The 25,238-nt window shown below is 51.7% G+C and overlaps 1 protein-coding gene across 4 annotated transcripts in view; it reads right to left on the bottom strand.

Moving 5' to 3' along the window:
- RPS6KA2 (ribosomal protein S6 kinase A2) overlaps positions 1-25,238 on the bottom strand; it is a 341,018-nt gene that overhangs the window by 53,244 nt on the left and 262,536 nt on the right. For all 4 annotated transcript variants that reach the window (XM_019799101.2, XM_011224258.3, XM_002918704.4 and 1 more), the window contains 5 exons: positions 15,302-15,382; positions 13,178-13,257; positions 10,855-10,961; positions 7,781-7,818; positions 5,242-5,384 (listed from right to left, as the gene is read on the bottom strand). In XM_019799101.2, the coding sequence (XP_019654660.1) occupies positions 5,242-5,384; positions 7,781-7,818; positions 10,855-10,961; positions 13,178-13,257; positions 15,302-15,382 (449 nt within the window). The remainder of the gene's footprint in view (positions 1-5,241; positions 5,385-7,780; positions 7,819-10,854; positions 10,962-13,177; positions 13,258-15,301; positions 15,383-25,238) is intronic.

The raw sequence follows: 25,238 nt of genomic DNA on the forward strand, positions 1-25,238 counted from the left end.
GCAGTGGCCAGCGATAACAGGGTGTTCCCACGACGCGCACACCCGACCCTTTCTGAAGAACGGGACTAGGGCAGCAGCACCACCAAACCCTGTCCTTGAACACAGCACACCGACTCTAACAGAAATGGCCGGCTTCGGTCCCGGGCCGCGTCTTCGTGTCATTTCAAACGACTGTTGAGCCTTGAACAACACAGGTGTGAACAACACGGGTGTGAAATACCCACTTATATACACGGATCTTTTCCTAATAAATATGGTACTATACTGTAAATGTATTTTCTCTTACGATTTTCTTAATAACACTTTTTTTCAGATTAATCTACTGTCTATGTCATTGTAAGGCTCTGGTCAACACCAGGCTATTATTAGTTAATTTTGAGAGGAGTCAAAAGTTACATGTGGATTTTGATGACCTTCAGGGGTCAGCGCCCCTTACCCCTGTGTTGTTCAAGGGTCAACTATATAAGAAAACAGCTCAGTGCTGGAGTTTGTATGATCTTATTAAATTTGCCTTAGTTTTGATTTTGATGGCATGTCTGTTTCCCTTTAAAATGTATCCTGCATTATTTGTCCTCTGCATTATGAAAATCTTGGGAAATACAGCAAAGTAGAAAGACCAAAACAATCACCCATAATCCCATTATCCAAAGAAAGCCACAATTAACATTTGTTATTTCCTTTTAGTACTTTCTTGAAGCTTTTTTTTTTAGACATGGTTTTATAGACTCACCTTTCACAGAATAACATAAAAACTTCCCATGCTGATTATAAAATCTTCCTAATATCACCTTCTATGTGGATATGCCAAAATATGTTTACTTGTCATTGGACACTTGGAGCTTTTCCATTTCCTGCTATATAGGTAATACTGAAATCCTAAGATTTGGAGTTATCCTGATGGTGTGCTACCAGGAGTGAAATTACAAAGAAATGAATGCAGTTAAGGCTTTACTAATACTCTTGGCTTGCTTTTTTGAAAGTAAAATTTTAAAAGAAGTTTAAAAACTCCTGCCCGGTGCGATGTTTGAAGGCTGCGCTCCCACACTAACACCTGCTGTCCGTCCTGTGCTCACTCATTAAATATGGGTGCACAGCACAGACCACGGGCCATCAGTCAAGACTAAGTCATAAAAACCGGGAGTAAGAGAGTCCCTGAAAGAATCTGAAAGTAGACAAACAACTAAATTGAAAGATAGAATGTTCTGGCAGATGAACTGTTCCTCTGATAAAATAGGATGCAAGTTTATAAGTTGATCAGAGAAATTAAAGTATCTCTTGAAATAGAATATTAACAAAGAAAATTCCCTTCCTGTTTTGGTTCTATCCTATTTTCCCTCCCTCCTTTCTTTCTTGAGTCTACTATGAATGAAATTCCATTTCAAGGAAACGCCTTTTAGGCCATGTGAAACAAGAAAGCTATTAATCATTGCTACAAAAATGGAGCCCCTCCTAAAGTTTGCACATCACGTAACTATTTATTATGGATCAACCAGCCACTTGCACACATTTGCCTAGTGATTACTTCTTAGCTTTGTTGACAACTCCCAGGAGCCACATCCTTTGTGTTTCTCTCCCGCCAGCCGCCCTTCTTCTTCCTACATTGTTCTTCCCCATGCAACACAGTGGGAAATCCTGAACAATTTGTGAACACCCAACACAATGGCATCTGTGGGTGTTCCATGAATGCTACTTGGTAATGAAGATGATGATGGTGGTGGTGGTGATGGTGAAGCTATGTATTTTCTCAACCCACACATGTCTCTCTCCTTTGGCTTTACTTCCAGCCCCTTTAAGGGTTCCCTTTCTATCGCACGTGGATAAAGGAGATCATTTCAGTATTACTGTTCTCAACAAGAAATTTCTCAGTATTTAAGTGTCTCATTAAATCAGGGCATTTTTGATGAGCTTTCCTGGAACATTATATACAGTAAGAGTTTTGGTCTGGTGTTGAACAGTGCTGAGACTGACCAAGGTTTCCAGGGCAAACTAATATAAGCCATGGTTTGCCGTGGGGTCTCCTACTCCGGCACACGTGCTGGGGGTACCCCAAGTGATAAATTCACAAGTCAGCACCAAGGCAGGCCGTGGAAATGTGCAGAGGGAACCTGAAGAGACTTGGATAGCTTCACTGTGAGCAGTTATGAAACTTCCAGAAAGATAAATATTTTGATGTTATCTAAAGCAGTGGTTCTCAACTGGGGGCATCTTTGCCCCCTAAGGGGTATTTCCCAATGTCTGGAGACAGTTTTGATGGTCAGGACTGGAGAGATTGGAGGGGTTGGTGCCAGTGACGTCTACTGAGTACAGGCCAGGGATGCCATTTCCCATCCTACAAGCACAGGACAGCCTTCACCCAAAGAACGGTCCAGCCCCAAACCTCAACAGTGCTAGGGTTGAAAGCCCGTCTAAAGGGACAACCAATGAACTTGAAGAGAATGGCCAGCCTTGGAGCACCGACACAGAAGGAGCCCAAATGGTGCTGGGAGCAGCAGAATGAGAAGCTTCTCTGTAAGGGGGACACTTCATAGCAGGGAGCCTACAATTCACGTTCACTTGGTCCATCATCCTTCTTACAAAAGAACTCAATAGCAAGTTACATCTTGATCTGAAAACAGACAAGCACAAATCCTACAATGAAATGGACAGCAGTCCCCGGGGCAGGGTGTGCAGGGCTGGATTTTGCTCACCAGTGTTTTGTGCTCTGTTTGTGAGTTGGTGTCAGGGTGCTTGGGGCACAGACGAGTCCACACCTCACACCTCACTGTGCAACACCCCTGCTCTGAGCACTTGAAGGTTGATGCCGATTTGCTCCTTTCAGCAGCCTTAGCAGGAAGGCATGGTCTTCACGTCCTTTCCCGGGTCGGCGCCTGAGCTCTGAGCCAGCTCTGTGCTTGCACAGACACCTGTGTGTGAGCGTCCACACACGTTCAGTGCCGGTGAAGAACGGGAGAAGCATCTCAGGTGGTCTCACGTGTGAAACTGGAGCGTTCAGGACATGTTTCCAAAGCACCCAAAAAACACACCCCAACGTCCTCCTAAAGACTGAGCTCCAGATGAGTGTGGAAATGCCAGCGCTCTACCATTGCAACGGAGACCATCACTACGGCTTACGTTCTTTTCCAGTTACAGGTACCTAACTTCAACATTCGATTTCGTTCAAGGACAGGATCTCCACCATTAACGTAGATGTCTTCATACAAGCTCTTTGGAGGGCCCTTGGGGATCATCAGAGGACATGGGTGTAGTTCCTCAGTGGAGAAACACAAGCGATGGGCAGCGAGCCATCCAGGGTGCAGACCGTTCCTTGGGCTGCTCCCTCCATGGCTCTGCCTTCTCTTTAACAAAGCTGGTGGAGGGCACCATGTAAACACAACATGCCCTCAACTGATCTCTTCCCAAAGCCAAGCTCAGACACTACACTAAATGCCACATTAAACCCATCCTTCTATTGCAAATGGCAATTTGGAAGTCATTTCTGGAATTGCCCAAGGAAGTGCTGAACGCAGGAATCCTGACATCTGGCTGCAAGCTGGTTACCACTTGGGGCCAAAGGGTTTGGTGGGCAGGACGAAATAAGAATGTGGTTTTAGAACACCGATATGATCTTAAGCCAACCACCGAAGAGCCTTATTTCCACTTCTATAACCAGAAAGAACGGTATCTTTCCCTCGTAACGTAAAGATTTTTTGGTTCAGATGAAATGCGCAGGTGCCTTATAAGGCCTTATAAAGTTTATAAAGTCTGAGTGCCACGAGACTTATTCTGTTGTCATTGACAGCCCCTCCGGCTTCCTGCCGCTGAGTAAAACAACAGTGCTAGAACCAGCACCACGCGCTCCCCCAGCTGCTGTGAGACGCTGTGTGCAGAGTCCTTTCGACTAAAATGATACCACCAGTCCAGTAAGAAATGCCCAGTGTCCAGCGCCCAGAGTTCCTGGTGGTCAACGCTGCCAGACAGTACCTGGAACCAGGTCTCCTTTAGAAAAGCCAAGAACCAACCTCTGCGTGATATTCCCCAAACTCCAGAGCATTCCTATAGTTTTGGGACAAGGAAGGGCAGGGGAGCCCAGGTGGAGGTTAGGCTGGGGAGTCCACAGCCATCTCACACCCCTGGGGCACAGAGCTCACTGAGCATGGGCACTGCTGTCTGTGATGGGAGTCCACGGGGAAAGTCATGGGGGTGCTGAGAAAATGCCCCCATGCTAGGGAGACACCCCGAGGTGCGTATTCACAACATAAGATGACAGATTTATAACAGCAACTTGTCAAAGTGTCAAAACGACATAAGACAGAGCCAAACTAAGTTTCCCCAGGTGACACCTCTGAACACCCCCTCCAGACACAGCCCAGCAGTTCTGCAGCCAGGAAGTGAGGCAGGTGGTGTGGTGGCAAGGCAGGTGGCTTGGGACGCATGGAAGCTGGCTTGAGATGCATGGGAGCTGGGTTTGGGACACATGGAAGCTGGGCTTGGGACACAAAGAAGCTGGGCTTGGGACGTACAGGAGCTGGGCTTGGGACACACGGAGGCTGGGCCTCACACCAGCTGAACGACCCTCCACAGCGTCAGAAGTCTGGTCTGGGCTGAGGGCACAGGGAGCATGGAGGGCCACGGGCACAGTGCTGGCTGGGAGGACGGGTGGAGGGACAGGGTAGGTGGAAGGGAGAGGAAGGACCATCTGGGGACAGGAGGAGGGAGCCAACACCGTTGCTACTGTAGCTACGGAAGCCCTGGGCTAGGCAGTGTCTGGGTCTGGGCTCTGGGAACACGCACGAGCTAAAGAACTTTCCAGTTTCTCAATGTAGAGGTAAAAACGTCTCACTCCATGTGTGTTTTGGCTCATGTTAATTTTTGTAACTAAGTAGAAGGATTTTGTGTTTGACATAAGAAAAATGTCTTTAATATGAAAATCACTGTATCCCTTAAAATCTTCATGCTTAGGCTGTAAAGGTATTAAGTATAAAGAAGGCTTGTCTCTTAATACATTCGTGTTCTTATCTGAATCCCAGTTCTGTTTCCTGGGGGTGGGAATTTGGGATGGGCAGAGGAAGGGCTGCAGGAAATGGTAGGGTCAGGAATCTGGTGGCCTCCTTGTCCGTGGGTCACATGGGGACACACTGCCTGTACACCTTTCAAGCACTGTTTTCCCTGGTCATTCCTGGACCTCTGAGCCAACCTGGGGATGGGACCGTGCACTGGGGATCCGCGACAGGGACGCTGTGGCGGAGTGGGGAGGACCCTTACCATGAGCACACCGAAGGACCACCAGTCGGCACTCTGCGTGTGTCCCCGCCGGTTCACCACCTCGGGCGCCATGTACTCGATCGTCCCGCAGAACGAGTAAGCTCTCTTGTCGTGGTCAATGGCCTCCTTACTCAGCCCGAAATCTGAAAGTGAAACAGGCACTGCCTCAGTCGGAGAGGCACCAGGACTGTGTCCATGCTGACCCCCAACCTGCAAGCTTCCGCGTCATTATGTGACCTCCATCTGCTCTGTCCCGGCCACGGCACGCTCCTTGGATGCAAGCGTCCCCACGCCCCCCGTGGTACGTTCCCCAACTCAAGGTCTTTCAGGAATCTGCAAAGCCCGAGTGCCTGGTAAGAGTATCAGGAAGCTGTATTTCGTTGAGACTGACAAGAAGTCCCAGGAGCCCTGTGGTTTAAGGGGCACAGCCGGTGGCCCGGGCCACTCTGATGCTGCAGGTCAGTGGCTGGGATGGACGGGCAGCTGGAGCTGCTGGGGTGAGAGGGGAGGGAAGGCGTAGCTCTGAAGGAAAGGGCTGGAAGGGGGTTCCACGCATAAAGCTCCTGGTGGGGAGGCACGAAGGGAAGACAGGCGAGTCTGGTAAGGATCGTGGAGCGTTTCCCTCTCCCTCCTCCGAGAAATCCTCGGTATGTTCCACCTTCTTCCAAAGCTTGTGTGTTCGAGCACTTAGTGGGTGAAGGACACAGGGAACACACTGCTTCCAAGATGAGGGTACCCCTCGGTTTCAGCATATCGGGAAGAAGGGTCATAGCCATCAGTTCTTGCCAGGGCCTCGTGAGCAGGGCGTGAGGCCACACGCTGAGTGAGAACATCAAACACCCACGTGTGGGTTTGCTCACGCGTGGTGTAAGTGGGTGGCTCTGCACATCAGAGTCTGGGAGGGGGCTCTTCATCATCTGTGCCTCACCAAAATGGCAAATTATCACGTTATGAACTTGGGGTCATGGATAATAATAATAATAATAATAATAGAATCCATGATTATTAAATCAGAGAAAGCTCAGACTCTGTCATGTTACAGATAAACTGGACGTGGTAGCTTCACAGACATCCCAGCTCCCTGGCACAAGTGTGACTTTTATAAGATAGGTTCGGGTCCCCATTTGGCAGAGAAAACTTCCGAAGTATTAAGAGAATCTTCCGTCTCCACCACGTGCCACGTGGCTCTGGCGGCGTGACCTCACAGGAGCCCAGAGAGCCTGTTTGGGAGAGGCTGGTCCGAAGCTTCACTGGAGGGATCTCAGGGTCTGCCATACGAGCTCAGGAGAACTTTTAAAAATCAAACTTTGAACATTAGCAAGCATGTAAACTATTTAACCAATATTTATCGCCAGCTACTATGTGCACTCCGCCAAGTCCTGGGGGTCCACGAACACGGGGTCAACCCACCCTTGAGCAGACGGCATGCAGGGATGCAGGCCAGCAAGTGAGGGGCAGCGTGACCACATGGGGGCCACAGAGAAGGTAAGAGGAGGTCTCCAGAAGAAGGGATGCTGAGGGAAGCTTTAAGGAAAGAACAGGGGTTGACCAGGCCCCGAGCGGGGACAAGCCTCCAGGGGAGGAGAGGACAGTGTTAGTTCAGGAACCGCAAATGGGTGCACACGCAGGAGTGGCCGTGTATGGACATGAGGCAGAACAGGTCAGCAGGGCAGCTCCTGGGGGAATGGCCCCCAGCGGTGCCCACACCGAAGCCCCAGAACCCATGAGCAGGTCACCTCCCAGGTCAAACGGGTCCTGCAGGAGTGATGAGCCAAGGATCCTGAGATGGGGTGGCTGTCCTGGGTTATCCGGTGGGCCCAGTGACACAAGGACCCTTATGTGGACTTGGGGGCAGTCACAGAGTTTAGGGGATGCCATGCTGCTGGCTGTGCAGAGCGAGGAGGGGACCACATGCTGAGGGATGTCAGCAGCTCCTAGAAGCTGGAGAAGGCAGCAAAACGGGTTCTCTGGAGCCTCCAGACAGGAAGACGAAAAGTTGTGTTATTGTAAGCCACCCAGTGTGTGGTGACTGTGACAGCAGCAAGAGGAAATGAACACAATGGGTGTCATGGAGCTGGGGTGTGTGTTTTCAGGTTGATCTAATCTGGTGGCAACGGAAGGGGCGTGAGGTTTCAGCAGGAAGGCAGGCTCCCACGTGGATTCACACGTGGTACGTGGGGGCAGGGAGGGACCACGGTATCGGCATGCACTACCGGGACAGCACCGGTATTTGCCTCAAGATCAGTACTGTGCATCATCGTTCTTGAACAAAACTGCCAGGGATGAGAGTCTGCAGGGAAGGGGCTGGGCGGTTCTTTGGTCAGGAGAGAGGAAAGGAAGGGAACTGGAAAGTTCGAGCATCTCTAGAGGCTGTGAGGACACACACCAACATAACATAACTAAGCTCTATGAAAACTTCAGCCAAATCAGAGACATTCGTCAGCTAATGCTGGTGCTGTGAGGGCTTCGGCTCAGAGCCGCTTCCCATGTTTACCAGGGCCGAGGGGAAGTCACCGGGAGACTGTTGTCCTTTACAAACCTGTGATCTTAATGTGTCCCTCTTCGTCCAGCAGGATGCTGAAAGAGAGGGAAGAAAACAGATGCTTTACAAGAGGCCTGGCCAGCTGTGGGGTGGGGTGCAGACCTCGGGGGGCACAGCAGGGCAGCCTGGGGAGCAGTCCCCATGCGGGGGTCGCCTGCTCCGTGAGGATGTGGGCTTCAGGATTTACTGCTTCCCTGGTCAGCAGCTTCTGCTGGGTCGCGAGTGGATTCAGATCCACGGTGTTTGTGGTTAACCAGGCAAAAGCTGGGACCTGCTGGTTNTGGTTAACCAGGCAAAAGCTGGGACCTGCAGGTTTGAGACCTTCTTTAGCCCACAGGAAGGTTCAGGAACCCTTCAGACCATCCTGCATGAAGAACGTGATTGAGAGGACCCAGGATTGCCTTGGCCTGTGGACATCTGGAGCCTGTTGAATTTTTCCCTATGTAGGCAGGCCCTCAACAGCCAGAGGCCCGCTATTTCTTCCCATCACCTCTCTATGAGCCTCACCTTGCCTCTGGACCAATCCAAGCTCTGCTGGGGAAGCCTTTGATACCTTAGGCCTTGGCATCAAGGACGCTTGGGCTCGGCAGGCTTCACCGTGTCATAGGGCTATCCCACTGGGTGCAAGCCTTTGTCCCACCGGTGTCTGACACCCAGAGCGTCAGCCTAGAGGGAGTGTCGGCCTTGCTCTTCCTAGCTCTGCTGTGGGAGTGCACCCCTCATTGCAGGGCAGAGGGAGAGTCCGTAAGGGCAGAGGCAGGCCATCATGTGAGGAAGCCCTTCTGCCAGGCTGTCAGCCCTCAGGGTCCCCAGGGCTCCTAGTCTTCCATCTCTTTCTTTTTTGCTGTAATTAAATCCTGTCCCACCAGCTCCGGGGGGTACCAGCCCAGCCCGTCAGCNCAGGGTCCCCAGGGCTCCTAGTCTTCCATCTCTTTCTTTTTTGCTGTAATTAAATCCTGTCCCACCAGCTCCTGGGGGTACCAGCCCAGCCCGTCAGCTCCTGGGGGTACCAGCCCAGCCTTAAAGAGACCAGGAAGTGGACTGGAGAGAAATCAAAGCAAGGCCTTGAGGATTCATATGGGCTGGCTTACACGCTCAGGGAGAGTAGTGACATCCTGACCCACGCGAGCCCATGGATGGACCTGAGGACAAGGTGCTGAGTGCATCGAGCCAGGCTCAACAGAGGAAATGTTCATTCCACTTCTACGGGGGCCTAGAGCAGTCAGATCCAGATAGGCGGAAAGCAGAGCATGCCAGGGGCTGGGCAGGGGAGCTGGAGTGGGTAGGGAGTGTCTCACGGGGACAGAGCTTCAGTTCTGCAAGATCAGAGTTCAGAAGACGGGCGGAGCTGGTAAAGCCCAGCGATGTGAGTGTGCATACACCACCAAGCCACACACTTAAAAAGGGTTCAGAGGCGAATTTTCTATTGTTTTTCCTACCACGATTAAAAAAATCTGCCATGGGGTTTAAAAAAGACCCACTATTTTATTGAAACGTGAAGGAAATGTTACAGTGCATGATTAAGATGGCAACTTATCATGAAAGAGGTGAATGTTTTCATCTTTGCTTTTCAGTTATACTTAATCTTCGCCCAGAAATGAGCAGCTTTCAAGATAAATCCCCTACTAATTCTATTTGACAACAAAATCTTCTTTCTTCAACTCTGCGATTAAATATTACTATTTTTAACTGTAAAGATCCCTTTGACCTTTAAAGAGAGAGAGAAGCAGGGTGCACACCCCATGGGTGCCCGAGGCTCACGGCTTTGCGATCGGCCTCACGTGACCGCACGCCGAGGGAGGCAGCTGTCGTTAATAGGGTCTATTCTCTCCGTGGGGACGCTGACGATAGCGCCTTCTGTGATGATCTAGACATTTACGGACCTGTGCAGCCAGTGATGTTCGGCTGGCGTGAACTACCGCAGGCTGTTACGTCAGAGCCGTGCATGACGCGAGCGTCCGCTGGTGGGGGACACACGTACTTTACGTCCTCTATGGACTCACCGTTGCCCGGATGTCTCCCATAAATGACCGCCACGGCCAATAAAAATGGCGGCAGAGAAGAGCTGTCTTTCCTCAGCTCGGTGTCGATGAAAGAGGAAAGGCTGCGGAGCACGAGCTGAAACCCCACTGCCCGAGCCCTCGGTGAGGAGTCAGCCCACGGGCACGGGCTGCTCTGTGCCCAGAGCTGGTCGTCCCGCCAGCCTCTACCTTGTCCACGGGCAGCGGTGGACCTCGGCCTCGGTGGGTGGAATCGAATGATCTCACGGGGCAGTGAAGAGTGAGTGAGAAAATCAGTGACTTTGCCTTCGGGACTACAGTCGGGCAATCCCACTGAACCTAAAATAGCGTCCACCAGCTCGCTCCTTCTTCATGTGGGCCACTGCTATGTGTCCGCTCTACACGGAACGTAAGAAAAAACCTGAAATGGAAACTGTGATTTTGGAGGGACTTTAATCTTTCAATTGAGAATAGATTGCTTAAATACCCTAGAATGTGACAGATGATCGTTGCCAAAGACGCGCAAAATTTTACTGGAAGATCTGGGCAAACTGGTGCTACTGTCTTTCAGAAAAACTCTCCGAAAAGCTCCTCTGACGTGCCACCTGGAAATGGCCTGTTGGAGTCGTGGAGAGGGCTTCCAGGTTCTGCAGGTGACTGCAGAGAAAGGAGTGGGAGAGACAAGCTAGCGTCAAGGTGGCCACGTCTGAGTAGTTCCCCACAGCAGGTGAGGGGGCAGCCTCACGGCAGGGAGGAGTGGGGGGGTGCCCCCTACGTGCCCAGCCTTACCCGAACAGCAGGGACAGGGGCGCCGGCCTGGCCTCCCCCAGAGCGTTGTTACGAGGATCGGGTGAGAGGCGCTGCTGGGAATGGCCTGCGTCGGCCACACCTGTTTGGGCACCGTGTCAGGGGTGGGCAGGTGGAATCCGTGCGGGGGGTGCCTTCAGAAGGATGGCCCCGGCCTACTCCCTGCTGTGCCCCCGTGTGGGAATCAGACAGAGATCAGCGGCTCCTGACAGGGGCGGCAAGAAGCGGGGTGCGGAGGCGGTGTCCTACCACGTCCTCACTTACTTCTCAGGCTTCAGGTCTCTATAGATGATCCCCAGACCGTGGAGGTGGTCTAGAGCCAAGGCCAGCTCAGCCAGGTAGAACTTGACATCCTCCTCCGTGAACATCACCTACCAAGAGAGAACAAGACTGCTGGGCTCATTCGGTGGCTGGTCTGTTTCGAAGCACTCTGCCAGAGCACGCCATGTGTCAGCCCCGCAAAGCGCACTCAAGGCAGTTCTGCCCTGCGGAAGATCACAGGCCCCCCCACGATGCTCCGCTCGCTCTCACAATGCGAACACGAGCTCCCTTTCTCGTCTGGAGATCCATGAAGGCGGAAGAGCTGTCCCCTACAAAGATGGCCTAATGAGCCCGTAAGTGGGGCACTTAGTTTCCTCCTCCTTCCCTTCCTCCTCACCCCCGGGAATCACGGAGCTCTGAGTTGTATGTCTGGGTTGATATTTTAATATGAGCAGTTCGGATGTGAAGGGACACCGCGAAGGCCTGATGAGGGGCTACTGAGAACGTACCCCAGATCTCATCCCACTCCCTTCCATCTACCCAAAGTTGGCTGAGTTCTACCAAAGAGAACGAGTACGTGGCGTATAGAGTCAGCGGGCACCCAGGCAGGAGAGGCCGTCTGAGAGGGACCCGTGGGCGTCAGGGTCCACGAGTCGGGCATCCTGGTTCAGGGAGCTGACGTATATGCCAGGCCAGGTGCCCAGCACCCTTCAAAGCCACCGTCTGGAGGATGTTTCTGTACCTCCAGGGCTTGTTAGAATCGGTGTGTAATATTTAGTCACCTTACTAGAAAGCCAGAAGCTTATCACAAACCAGTTTCTACGTCACCATGAGAAATCAGTGTCCCCAAGACTGGAAGTGTATGTGATTCCTGAATTCTCTCTCTGAATGCAGACGCAGGAAGAATCGATCAGAAGCAGCAGACTTCCTGGGACTCATAGAGTTAGAGTAAGGGCCATCAGGGGACCTGGACGGTGACGACGTCAGGCTGCCACAGCAGGAACACGTCCATTCCACAGAAGGGACGCTTCCCATAGGGGCCGGGGCTCATGCCCCACGGTCCTGGGAGGTCACCACTGGGGCTGCCAACCCTCTTTGCCCTTCTGGTCTTTGGAACCTCCTGTTCTATCCCCGTACCCATGGGCACCTTTTCGTGGCTGGGCGTTTCTTTTCTAAATCGGTTAACATAGTCCGCGGGCTTACTTTGAGTCAGACTCTGCTATCATATTCTCCTGAATCTGACTGTTCTCTCTCTGTAACCACCACGGTGTGTCTGCAGGTCCATGCTCAGAGTGCAACCCTACTTCCTTACTTGTCCAGTTCTTAGGGCACATCTCAGTATAGTCCCCAAGTACAAGTGACAAATAGCGTCTGCGCAGAAATGAGACACCCCATGATGTGCATCCTTGAAGGAGTCGGTACGGTGACCCACACACAGCAGGATGGGGTCCAATGGCCTTGCTGAAGGAGAGGACAGGGGAGAGGATACTTTCCCATGTTGTTTCTGAGAATCTGGTGTCCCCACACTTGACGACTTTACCTTTATTCTGAAATAAAGGGTGTTATGGGAGACACACGTTCCCCTTGGGAGGTCGTACAAGGCTTTTTGCTAATTACTGTTGCCTTTTGGTCAAGAAGGCCCATGGGTGTGTCATGCCACATGCTGGACAAAACCAAACCCCACATGGCCTGAGAGGGGAAGGGAAATCAGTACTTATCAGGTGAGAGACTGGCAGGTGCCAACAGTCCTGGGAACATGTAGGCACAAGCAGGGACCAGTCATCTGCCCCAGAAAGTAAGAACTGATTCCTCCAGCCCTGGGCTTTCAGCCTATATCACAAAGAGCCCAAAAGATCAACTGTGCGTTGTCTGAGGGACCCTTAAATACCGAGGGGAGAGAGCAGCCCGGGGGCCCTGGGACCCCCTCCTGCTCTACTTTGATCTGTTGCTCACTTTGGAGGTCCATGCAGGATGGAAGGAGCTCCTGGCCAAAAAGTGGGAACGAGAGAGAAGGGGAGAGGCAGTTTGAATGCTACCGTCACAGTCAAACAAACCCGGCTGCGTGGGGTAAGATGGCACCGGAGGGACTGGAGACCTGGGCGAGGGGCCATCCGACGCACCGCTGCCTGCATCACCGTGTGATGGAACCGCTCAGGGCCCCTGGGATTTAAGCCCACACACACACACTCAGCACACACTCGCACATGCTCTCACACATACTGACAGTATGCACACCATTTGCACACACACACTCTCACACGCGCCCCACAGCACAGCACACACAGACCTCCCTCGAGTGCTCGCCATCCCTCTTTGCCCCACGTACCTCTTTGGAGAGCCGGCTGAAGAGGTCCCCTCCACGCAGAAAGTCCAGGATCAGGTAGAGCTTTCCTTCCGTCTGAAAGGCTGTGGAAGGAGGGAGAGTTGGTATCCCAGCGGTCCCAGAACATGTGCAGGCTGCAACGCCGGACATTCCAGAAACAGGACTGGAGCCATGCAGGGGGCCCCTTTTTGGGGCAAAACTCCAAGGAAGGGCTGGCAGGAATGAGTCTGTCTGCGTCCCCCACTTTTATTACGAGTCTAGGGGGTCACCTCTCTTCTTTCTTCTCCTCTGGTTCGCTCCCCTTTTCCTTTTTTAATCACAGAGGGGACAGAAGATACAGGGAGGCATGTACCTGCAGGTTCCAACCTGCTCTCACTCTCACCACTACCTATGCTGGGCTCTGGGCACCATCAGCTTTGCTGTGTCTGGTGAGGGGCTGGATGGTGGCTCTGACCCATGCAGGCAAACCTCCTTTCCTCCGTGGAGCTGCATTCTATACAACTCCAGTCAAGGAAATCCATCATTTGTTCCCTTCTTTCACGGAGGCATTGGTGACCCGTTGGCCTCATGCATCGTACATAATGGCAAATGGGGCCCATGTTCTAGGTTTGAGCCATGACTATGGGCCCACTGTTTATACTTCCGGTCTTGCCCACCATTTAGCCAGGTGCCCCTCGCTCCAAACAGGGCTGAACATGCACGTGAGGGTCAAGAGAAACCAATCACTGTTGACTATTGATTCTCAGTTCGTTTCACTCGGCATCTATCTTATATGCCTAGAAAGTGTGGCTGCAGGGAGTCCTAATATCCCTGCTTACATTAAAACTTTTTATTTTCTAAAAGAAAACACTAGAAACACGATACATGTTAGGGTTTTAGAAACAGATAGCCTCTAACTAAAAAAACCCTAGTCAGAATTGTATAAAGTGATGTATGGGTTCAATCCTCTCTCCTAGGCCTTGACGGGCAGAGGGAGAACAAGTATCTTTTGATCAACCACAGAGCTGACATGGAAGACACATTTAGAAATCCTTGAAAGATGCCTGGTTCTTCTTCAGAGAACCCCCTGGAAACCAGCCGAAGTGACAGATGGGACTGGATCTGACAGGCAGCTGTGAGAGGGGGAGTGTCAGCCTCCCTGCACCGCCCACTGCAAGACAGAGCTTGGGCACCTGCCTGCAGCCATCGAGCCTTCCAGCAAATTCACACCCACCGTCACTCTTAAGAGCTTTGAAAGGATAAGCCGCACACCTCCTACACGAGACTGCAGTGTTTTCTTAGTATTATAAGAAGTTAATCAGCAAAGAGTGAGAAGCCACTGCCCTCCTACCTTTGGGCGGGGCTTACAACTCTGCTTCCTCCCGATTTGTGAAAATGTCGTGGACAGCCCCCCACACCTGGTGCCTTTGAATCTAACAAGGTAGGGTTTTTTCCCCCTGTATTTCCCTCATATTAATTATTCAGTAGGGTGGTGAGCGTTCATGTCGTCTGGCGCCCCTCACTCATTATTTTTAATTTGAAGATATCACTTACTCTTCCCTGAGGAGGGAAACGACAGAAAGCAAACTCAGAGGAGTTTGTGGGATGCCACAGGCCTCAAGAATCACAATTCTTTGATTGTGTCTCATTTCTCTTCCAGGAAACAGAAACAGTAACCTCCCTTGAAAGAAAGTTTCAAGGGTTCAATGAGCCACTTTAAGCATTTTAGCTTGAAACACAGTATTCACTTAAAATATAGAAGGTGATGCCATTCTGGTTAAAGAAATTATTGGGTCATAAAGCATTTTCTTCTAAAACAACACAAAAATATGTCACAGATTCACCCCGGTCTAGGCCAGGAGACCTTTTATTTATTTTTAATACTTTATCAGTGATGATCATTTAGTTTGTAACAAAGTATAGCCCCCTCACTTTAGTCTCTGGTTAAAACAGGGCATCTGGCTCCCTCAGAGCGGGAAAAGGCAGAAGAGATTATGGGGCTGCAGAGGGAAGGCAGCCCCACACCCTGCAGGCCGGGCCCTGTGACCGGAGGGCTCTTCTCCTGACCTAGTGCTGTTTCATTTTCCTTAGATTTGGGGAAGCCTGCCTCGGTCCTATGAAAAGTAGATTATGTTTTACTCTATTTACCATAATGAAGCTTTACAATGAAAGGGTGATTCACTTCTGCCAAAATGTCTCTCTCCATTTTCGATCTGACTCGGTCCCGAACTGCAAAACAGAAAAACAAAGGCTTTCAGGAGGCAGGAATGGGGTTCTGGAGAACATGGAACATAAAACATTAGCTACAAATAACGTCCCTCAACTTTTTGTTACAACAATTTTCAAGCAGACACAAAAGTTGAACCAGTAGGATAACGGTCACCCTTAAACCAACCATTTAGAGTCAAAAGCTGTCGACTTTCTGACACATTTGCTTTCCTTCTGGGTCTTTTCTCTGTTTCTGTCTGTCTCATCACATACGCACATCGTAGCCAAAACCCTGACACTAAATCATGGACACCAAGACACTTGCCTCCTAGCTGCGTTTGTGAGCAGCATTTCCTAGGAGTAAGGACAGCCTTACAGAACCCCTGACACGACTGTCATCTCTAAGAAAATTAACAATCATTCCACAGTGTCATCTAATTCCCAATCCATGATCAACATCCCCACCCCACCATGTCATTTACAGCTGTTAGTTTTCCCAATGTGGGAGCCAGTCAAGGTTCACACATTACATTTGACTGTTACATTTCTTTATTCTAGAATAGAATGGTCCCACAGTTTTGTTTTGTTTTTTTCATGTTTTGTGGACTTTTTGGTAAGGCCAGGCCAGTTTCCTGTATGTTGTTCCATATTCTGGGTTTGTCTGATTGTTGCTTAACTGGTGGCTCTCCTTTACCTCTTGCAAACTGAGGTTAGGTCTGCAGGCTTTATAAGATTGAGGCTAAACATTTTCAGCAAAAGTCTCTGCGAGGTGATGCTTTGTGCCTCTGATTGCCGCAGACGAGCTGTGCGTGCCGCGGGGCCCTCTCTAGGTGATACTAAATTTGATGATGGGATTAAAGCGACAAGTCATCAGTCTCTTACTGTAAAGACTGCAGGTCCCTTGGTAAGTGATAAGTAATCTGCAGGATGGTATCGGGTACGGAGTGAGCTACGGGCCCCAACACCACTCCATCCAAGAGTGTTAGCACGTGCGTGTGAACGATCCTTGCTTGAGTCATTTAGGGCTATAAAATGGCCATCTACTCATTTCTGACAGAACAGGAAATCAAGAAGGAAGACTGCCTCTGTCCCTGAGGGTAAGCAGGCACGAGGGATTTTTTTAAAAAAATTAGTGCGTTTTAACCAATTACATCATTATTCTTTCTGGTGCTGACATTGTCCAAACTGTAGCTATGTGGGAATACAGATGGAATTACTTTTAGGCAAAAATAAACACGCCAAATAGGACCACTACTTGAGAATAAGAATAACCCCAAGATTCCCATAAGCAAATTGATACACCAAGGGCAGCGACCTCGTACCGCCCCACATGAGCAGAGGGAGAAAATCTCCAATATTCCTGCAAGGGACCAGTGCAAGTGTTGTGTGACCGGACCAGGCATTTAATCCATCCATATTTTGGCTTTGTGAAGCAAAATTTTAAAGTTTTATTTAAGAAATGCTTCCCAAAGAATGACTGTAATAAAAAAAAAAAAAGGAAAATGACAAGCGTTGGGGAGGACGGAGCCAGAAGTCGGAACCCTTGCGCAGAAGTTGGTCTCCGTGGAAAACACGAGTCTCTCCTCAAACGGTTAATCACAGAACTGTATCTGACCCCACAATTCCACTCCTAGGTTTACGTCCCAAAGAACAGAAGACGGTAGCTCACCCAGGTAGCTAGCTGCACACCCATGTTCATAGCAGCACTACTCAAAACAGCCCAAAGGTGGAAACCAGCGGAGCGTCTGTCAACGCTGAGCAGATAAGCAGAATGTGCTCTAAGCGGACAGCGGCCTGGTACTGCTCCTTGTAAAGTAATAGAACTTGGACACACGCCACGGCCTGGAGGAGCCCTGAACGCACGACACGGAGTGAACCAGGCCAGACACAAAAGCACAAATACTGTACGGCTCTGTTTATGTGAGGTCCCTCCAGCCATCAAACTCCCGGTGACACGTGGGGACGGGAAGGAGCAGGGGGCTGGCGGAGGGGCAGCAGACAGACCTTCTGTTCGTGGTGCCAGCAAAGTTTAGGTCTAGAATGTGGTGATGGTTATGCAGTCCTGGGAATAGAGGTAATGCCACTTGTAAATAGGGAAAACGATCCATGCTATGTTATGTGTATTTTACCACAATTAGAGAAGAAAGAAGTCCTTCCTCACTGCTGGTCACAGGACAGCCTCCTACCTTCTGCTTTGTTAACAATAGCGTCACTTTTGCTTCAAGTATTGACGCTCTCTGGAGCCCCCTTCTGCTTTGGGGCTGTGGCCGTGCGCGCCTCGCCTGCCTGCTGGGGCAGGGTGGCCCGCCGGTGAACAGCGGCCTGGAGCACACACCCTGTCGCTTAGCCGGCGGTCTGCTCTCTGCTCACCCTCCTTGCACGTAAACCGTGGATGGTAATGGAACCTGCCTCACGGGCTTGTCATGAGGACGAGGAGGCAGCGTGTGAACCCTTACAGCTCACCCCGTGCTTGTGCTCATCTGTGGGGTGGGCTGTACTGGGGAAGGCCCCGGGGCTTTCTCTGATCTTCCTCTTCCGTCCACCACTGGTCTAGTCCCGTACCAACGCCAGACCCTGGTGACTACAGTGGCCTTGGTGTCCCTTAGCATCCAGAAGGGACTCGCGTCAGCAGAGAGGGCCGTGGGCAGAGCTGCAGGCCTCCCCATGGCACCCGCACAGCCCGGCCTTCTCTGCGCCCCTGCAGCCCCCAACTCCCAGCACCAAAGCACCAGGCAGGAAGGTGTGGGGGTCTGGCTCATCACCGTCCATGCCCCAGGTGGCACACAGTGGGTCCTCTTCTGGCTGGACCAGTGAGTTGGACTTCATTGCTCACAGGCCTTGGGGAGCAAGTCATCCAACCCTGCATTCACGGGAGAGCAGACGAGGCTCGCTGTAGAGAGAAGCGGTGCCCCAGGCCAGGCCGGTTGGCGCCGCAGCCTTTCCCGGGCGCATCCTGCCGGGGCGCGGTGCACCATCCCTGCTGGGAACAGACTCCAGCCTCGAGGACACAGACCCTCAGGAGATGATGGAGACACAGTGGCCTCGGCTGGAAATGAGCCATGAGCAAGAGCCATGAGTGCGGACTGTGGTCCCAGGAACGGAGAGGAGCACGGCGCTCAGAGCAAAGACGGTCACTGGGCGTTTTAGTTAATGCAGCCTTGTATCGCTGAGCTGCAAGCCCCGAGTTCAGATCCTGTTTTCCTCTGTGGTCGTGGTCCCTGAGGGCAAGCCCTTCAGGAGGTTGTGGTGCAGACATCATTGTCTTGCCTCCCGTTTATCACTTGTGCGTCTCCGTCTGGTGAGCTAGGCTCTGCTCAGTGGCCTCTCTCTTCCACGTAGACAACGGGCCACGGAGAGCAGGGGCTCAGGTGCCGAAGGCAGAGCATGGGCACCTTGTGGGGTGAGAAGACACTGACCCCGGGACAGGGTCAGTCCCCCTGCTCCTCAGAGACAGGACACTGGACGGTGAAGGCACCGCTTTCCCGGCCTCACCTTGAGTTTCCTTCTCCTCCTGCCCACGCCCTGTCCACCGGGTGTTGGTCTTCTCTGTGCGGCACAAGGACGCAAAGCTGCTGACTCTGCCCCCAGCGAGTAAGAGTCTGGGAGCCGTGGTGCGGAGACGGCAGTGAGGGGCGCCCCTGGAGGCCTCTCTGTGCATGTGGGAGCCGGGATGGGGTCCGGGGAAGCAGGAGGGACAATGGGGGGAGGGCAGAGCCATCGGATGCACGTACAACCCGTGAATGACCATGGGGCCCCGTGACTGTCCCTCCTAATGCACAGAAGCCTTTCTAAGCTACCTGCCATGGGGACCCATGTGTGTCACCCCGTCCCAGGCCTGGGCTGCCTCCTCACGGCGAGGAGCTCTTCGATGCATCTGGCCAGCCTCCAGGGGGTGTCCTTTACTTCAGTGGAGCAGGCCAGGCAGACAGGACCTGTGGGAGGGCAGTCTTTTGTCCCCCGAGGTGTGTCCTGCTCTGGGAGAAGTGTCTGTTCCATCTGCTGTCTGCCGACAAGATCCGGGGAAGCAGAGTAGCTAAGGAAAGGGGCCACCGCGTTCCCACACCCACCTAGCATCTCCTCGCAAGGCCTGGTCTTTAACGCTGGTTTAGAGCATCTAAACATCCCCTAAATAGGATTGGTCTTGTCATTGTCCTAGATGTGTTTGGCGTGAGGAAACCCGCTTCGTCACATATCTGCACACCGTGCAGGGAATGGAGACCAGAGGCCTTGAGAAGCCTGGTGAAAAAGTTAGAAAAAGACTTTACGTTTAAATTTCCAAAGAACTTTTAAGTGATAACAGAAAAAAAAAATATTTCCTCCCTACGTTTTACACAAAAATAAATCCCAGATCTGTTAAAGAGTTAAGTGTTAAAAAAAATCAATCCATGAAGATGATAACAAGGACAAATGCCCTTCTGATGTCTGGGTGGGAACTGGGTTCATAAAAGCAATGGAGAAATGACACAGGGAAGAGGCGGAGATTGACTTACAAACGTCCACAGACCGGCCGGCCGGAAGATCGTAACAGTAAAAGGCCAGCAGAGTAACAGCAGGAGGTTGTGTGGGGCAAACAGAAAGAGGTCAGGAGCTCCATCAATGCCGGAGCCCCGAATGATGGTAGAGACAGATCTAACAGCTCACCTGGGGCGACGTGTCCGCACACATGTGCGTCATGACAACGACTCTGCAAGTGTGCACGGGTCCTCCCCAGCCGGCGGGAACAGGCTGTGTTCACACAGTGCACGGTTTTGTCAGCACTGAGATGGCGTCCCCAACCCTGCAGTGTCTGGGGACCCGCAGGACGGAGCCAACAAGGTGTGGAAGGGCAGCGGTTCCACAGAGCCGTGCCCCTCGGCCACGAGACCACGTGCGGGTCGTCTCCAGGTCTGCGGATTCTGTCCAGCCAAGCAGAGCCCACGCTTCACCCTCACCAATGCCTCTCCCTGCCCCTCTGGTTGCTCTCAGAGCCGGGGATGGCGGGAAAGGCCTGGGACGGCGGCTGTGCCACACGACTGGCAGCCACGGAGCGTCCTGACACGAAGAAAGACGCGGGCATGGACAGCAAACGCGTCACCGTCTGGTGCTGTCTTCAAGCTGCCTCTGGGACAGCTCAGGGTCCCAAAGGATTTTGATTCCTAAGACCTAGATGCATAAAAAAGAAAGCCCAGAGAAATGCTTCCTTCCTCCCTGCATTGCTATGGCGTCTGAGTCACAGAACACGGGAGAGGTATCGTGAGCAGAGTCAAGAGACCATCACACTGGCCGGAGCAAAGTGCCAGCCGCCGTCTCGCTGGGTCGTTCTAGGCTCGGGCAGAACCTGGGGTCCGGCCACATTGAATCTCCCCGGGATTTTTATTCCTGGAATTTGACGGGTGAATCTGGAATTGAGTGGGGCTTGCTACTACAGATATAAAAAGAAAAATGTTCTAAGCTATTTTGAGATTCATTAATAAACCGTAGGTATTGGGGATAAAGGAAGTTTTTTGTTTTGTTTTGTTTTGTTTTTGTATTTCAAACCAACCCTGTAACTGCAGCTGCCCTGCAACGTGGAGATCAGAGCATGTGGTTTTCACGACTGGCTTTGCTCTGTATGGCAATCGGCATTGCCCCGGTGCCAGCTGTGACCTTCATGTGTCCTTTGGCCATCATGGCCTGTGGCAGCCCCAAACACTAAGATGAATGTGGAGACGCCCAGAAATTCACCTTACGGTGAAGGGCGTGGTTTCTTTCCCAGGAAAACAGGGGACGAGGCGCATTGTGGGATTACCCTGGTGGACAGGACACACCATACAAAATATAGTGACTTTCTGGAAACCTCTTTCTTGTTTCCAAGCAACACACTCCTTTAGACAACTTAAGATGTACCTACTCCTTTGTGCTTATGAGGAATGTAAAGTTTCGGACATTCCAACCTGTTAATTTTTTTACTCAACCACTTGGCCTGTTCTGGAGTTTAAGGAGTTAAAAGTTGGCGCATGCCCCCTTTCCGTAGTAAAAAAAATAGCTCAATACCCATAGTCCTTTGAGATGTCCCAACAAGTGAGAAACCAAAATGCAAGGCCTGTTTTTGCTGGCCAGCCTAATGGCTTGGCACCTTGTAGCGGAGAGGTTTTGAACCTCGAGGCTGCTTCCTGGAACCTGCACCCCCTCCCTCTTACATGTCACCGGGCTTCCCGAGAAATGGCCAGTCCAGTCTGAGCCAGTCAGAAACGCTGGAGTAGGACGGGAGTCCACGCGCAGGTGGGAGGTGAGCTCAGGCCCGGCTCTGCGCCGTGACCTCTGCTCACCTCTTCCTTCCCTTGCCCACACTCACTGGGTCTGAAATTCTACCCCAAGAGGTCTCCCGGGTGCAGATGAAAATCTGTCCTCACACAACACAGTTTAATCTTCAAAGGTCAAACTCGTAAGCAAAAAGTGGCCTCCCGTGAGAAGTTGTGCTGCTCAAGTCTAATGGCCAAAACTGTAGCATTCTTTAGTCCGGAGAAAGAAGAAAGGAAGAAAACCATAAACAATAAAAACCAAAAATGGAAACCATGTTGGTTACCATATGAGGCCTCACTCCCCAGGATTTGTCTTTTTCTCTATACCACGTTATTTAAGAGAGGGGGACATGGTTACTTAAGTCCCTTCTTGACTAAAGAATCTTCCTGTGGATGAATCTTCAGCCCGTTTCTCTTCCGCATTTACACTGCATAGACGTTAGAGATGACAAGGAGGGATAGTCAGCTATTTCCTACTTTTTCTTTTTTTTTTTTAAAGATTTTATTTATTCATTTGACAGAGAGAGACACAGCCAGCGAGAGAGGGAACACCAGCAGGGGGAGTGGGAGAGGAAGAAGCAGGCTCCCAGCGGAACAGGGAGCCCAATGCGGGGCTCCATCCCAGAACCCTGGGATCACACCCTGAGCCGAAGGCAGACGCTTAATGACTGAGCCAGCCAGGCGCCCCTCTTTCCTACTTTTTAACCTACCTACAAGCCAAGAAACACAGTTCTGGAAGAACAAACAGATAAAGGACCACGAAGTAGGGTAACGTGCCTTTTCCCTACGGGTGGTGTTTAGCTAAGGTGCAAGGTGCCTCTGGGAGGCCCGAGAAAGACAGGCCAGCAAGGTATCAGGGGGGTCACTGCATTTTACTTTTTGTCCCAGACCATGTACTGGGAAAATAACCCCTGAATCGTGAAAGCCCTAAGGACAATCAGCGGGCTGTGGCTTCTTGCGTGGAAATGACAGCCTGGGTATGTGGGGGGATGGGCTGGGTCTCTCGTGCCTGTTCTCCCGGGAGGAGCAGCAGATTCTGACATCACAGCTGCCAACTGTGGGACGGTGGTGAGGGCTTCACTGCTCTGTGCCTCAGTGTCCTCATTTGTGCATTGAGGACCGTGATACCAGGAGGGCACTTAAAACGTGTGCTTGCGACTTGGTTTACTCTCCTCCTCAACCCAGGAACTTGCAATTCTCCAAATGTGAACCAACGGATATTCATGAATTTGCCTGGAAATAAAAATCTGTAAGGTGCTACGAGAAGCTGTTTCTGAGCAAGCCAGTGTCGCAGAATGAAGCATATTGGCGTAAGAGGAAAGGAATCAATGTAACAGTGCGGGAAACAGCCTTCTGAGGGCTGAGTCGGACGGGGACGAGCGCAGCAGCTTTGATCAGTATGAATGTAACCCGTGTGTGTCCATCCCGGCCACCACACACTCTGCGCTCCCAGTGCATCTGCTGACAGTCCGAGTGATGTCATCAGAGCTCTCCTTCGTAGAGAACAGGTGGAAGATTAGCAGAAACAGCCCCGACCGGCCATCCGACGAGCTTGGAAGGCAGCTAGGTCCACGTCCTCCGTCCTTGTGGCTGGCGGCCCTCCCACCACTGCCGACAAACACATTTGCCATAACCATAACTGCCAGGAGTCACGGAACTTGCTCAACAAAGAGGTTTTGCCAGAATAATGTATTTTCCCCCTTAGACTCATTTCCTTCAAAGCAGGGAATGCCCACCTTTGGGCGTGGAAAGTTGACTTACAGGGAAGATGGTTGAAAAATTAGTTCTGTATGAAAACACAGGTGAAGTCCTATCAGGAAATTATTGCTGCAAAGAAATCTTTCCTGCAGGGAGCCCTTCCACATGGTGGCGGACGGCCCTGTGAAAGGAGAGAACGCGACGCCGGGAGCCGGGCTGCGGGGGGTGCGTTTGGGCCCCTGTGCACGTTCCAGTCCCTCGTGGCAGTTCCCGTGCTGGTAGCCACAGACCCCGGGCTGGAGGAAGACGGAGTTCTTCTAACCAGATGGCAATTAATGTCCAACCTCCCCCCTCACTCCCGCACGCAATCAGACCTCCCCAAATCTAGACGGGAAAAGCCCTAACACACCTCCGAGCTTCACAGAGAACAGGAGCAGAACCGAGGACAGCCGGCCCTGACCTTCGCCGTGCCTGCAGCGCCCAATGCCCACCGTGAGTGTAATTCTCACATCAGCAACACTACGAGGGAGGTACTCGCGTAGGCATCACCCATTCTAAGTAGGAGGATACGAGGACAGGTCAGGCTGCCACGACAACAGAGCCTGCAGAGGAGAGGCAGGACGCACCCCAGGGCCCAGGTATGTGCTCCTGACCGCAGTGTCGGGGTCCTCTCCCTTGGGGGTGACGAATTCTTGTGTAGACACCCACCCAGACTAACCGACTCCAAACCTCGGGGTGGCCCTCAGCAGCGGCAGCCCATGGAAGTCCGGCAGGTGATGCCGGCTGTGGCCACCGTCACTAACGTGGGCGGCAGTCCCTACTTGCCGACCCACGATCCAGGGGATGGAGGCAGCCTGAAGAGCCAGGCTGTCTTCATCCCTGGTCTCATGTGTGGGGCCACGTGTACGGTCATTTGAGCCCCATTCCCTTACAACATGAATGGGGTATCAGCCTTTGGACTCGTGATGTTTGGAATATTTTATATGGAATTGTTCCTGGAACAACTCAGTGTTGAGTGATGACTACAGAGTTGGGAAGGAAGGGGAACATTTGTAAAGGGTCCTTAAGCTGGCAGGAAGCAAGCAGCAGTGCTCTGCAAGGCAGGAAGAAGGTGCTGGAAGATGAGGGCGGGGGACTGGGGGGCCGGCCAGCTCGTCACACCCTCAGCTGCTGAACGGTTGACATTTCCCTTACAAGTGATGCGCCACCTCCTTAAAGAAAGAGGGCAAGCACCTGACAACTCCACACTTATGTAAAGATAAAATAGGGCTGTCAGAAATCATTATCCTTCTGTCACGTTATTTGGAATTCCACTGACAACAATTCTCTCTTTCGCACACATGACAGTCACCCGTGGTTTTGAGAAACAATCTGGAGTTTTATGATGACTTCAGCGAGTCCTCCGCCCCCTTTTCACGTTTACCTTCTCAACATGATTTCATTATTCAAATTCCTTGCATTTTTGCTCTGGGGGGGGGTTGTCTGTACTTTCGGGTGCTGCTGGCGAGCGGGAAGCGTCACCGCGGTCCATGCATTCCTTGTCTCTCGCACACGTGAAAGTGGAGAGGATCTGGAGAACGCGGGCTCGTGGAATGCAGGGGTGGTGGAGCTCAAGCAGATTTCAGGAATCCTTGGAGCCAAGCCTCTTCTTCCGTGAGTGAGGAAGGAGGGAGGTTAGAGAGGTCGGCGTCCTCTCCCTGTGCACACAGACGCCCGGCCTCCTTCCTGCACATACTCGTCCTCCTATCATGGGTCCAAGGACCACCTCACTCAAAGCACTGTTTTGTAAGTCTTTTTACTTCCTCTCTTTTCTAAATTTTTTAATTTGAGTTCAATTAATTAACATACAGTGTATTATTAGTCTCAGAGGTAGAGCTCAGTGAGTCATCAGTTGCATATAACACCCAGTGCTCATCACA

This window comes from Ailuropoda melanoleuca, chromosome 10, assembly GCF_002007445.2.
Source record: "Ailuropoda melanoleuca isolate Jingjing chromosome 10, ASM200744v2, whole genome shotgun sequence".
NCBI lineage: Eukaryota > Metazoa > Chordata > Mammalia > Carnivora > Ursidae > Ailuropoda > Ailuropoda melanoleuca.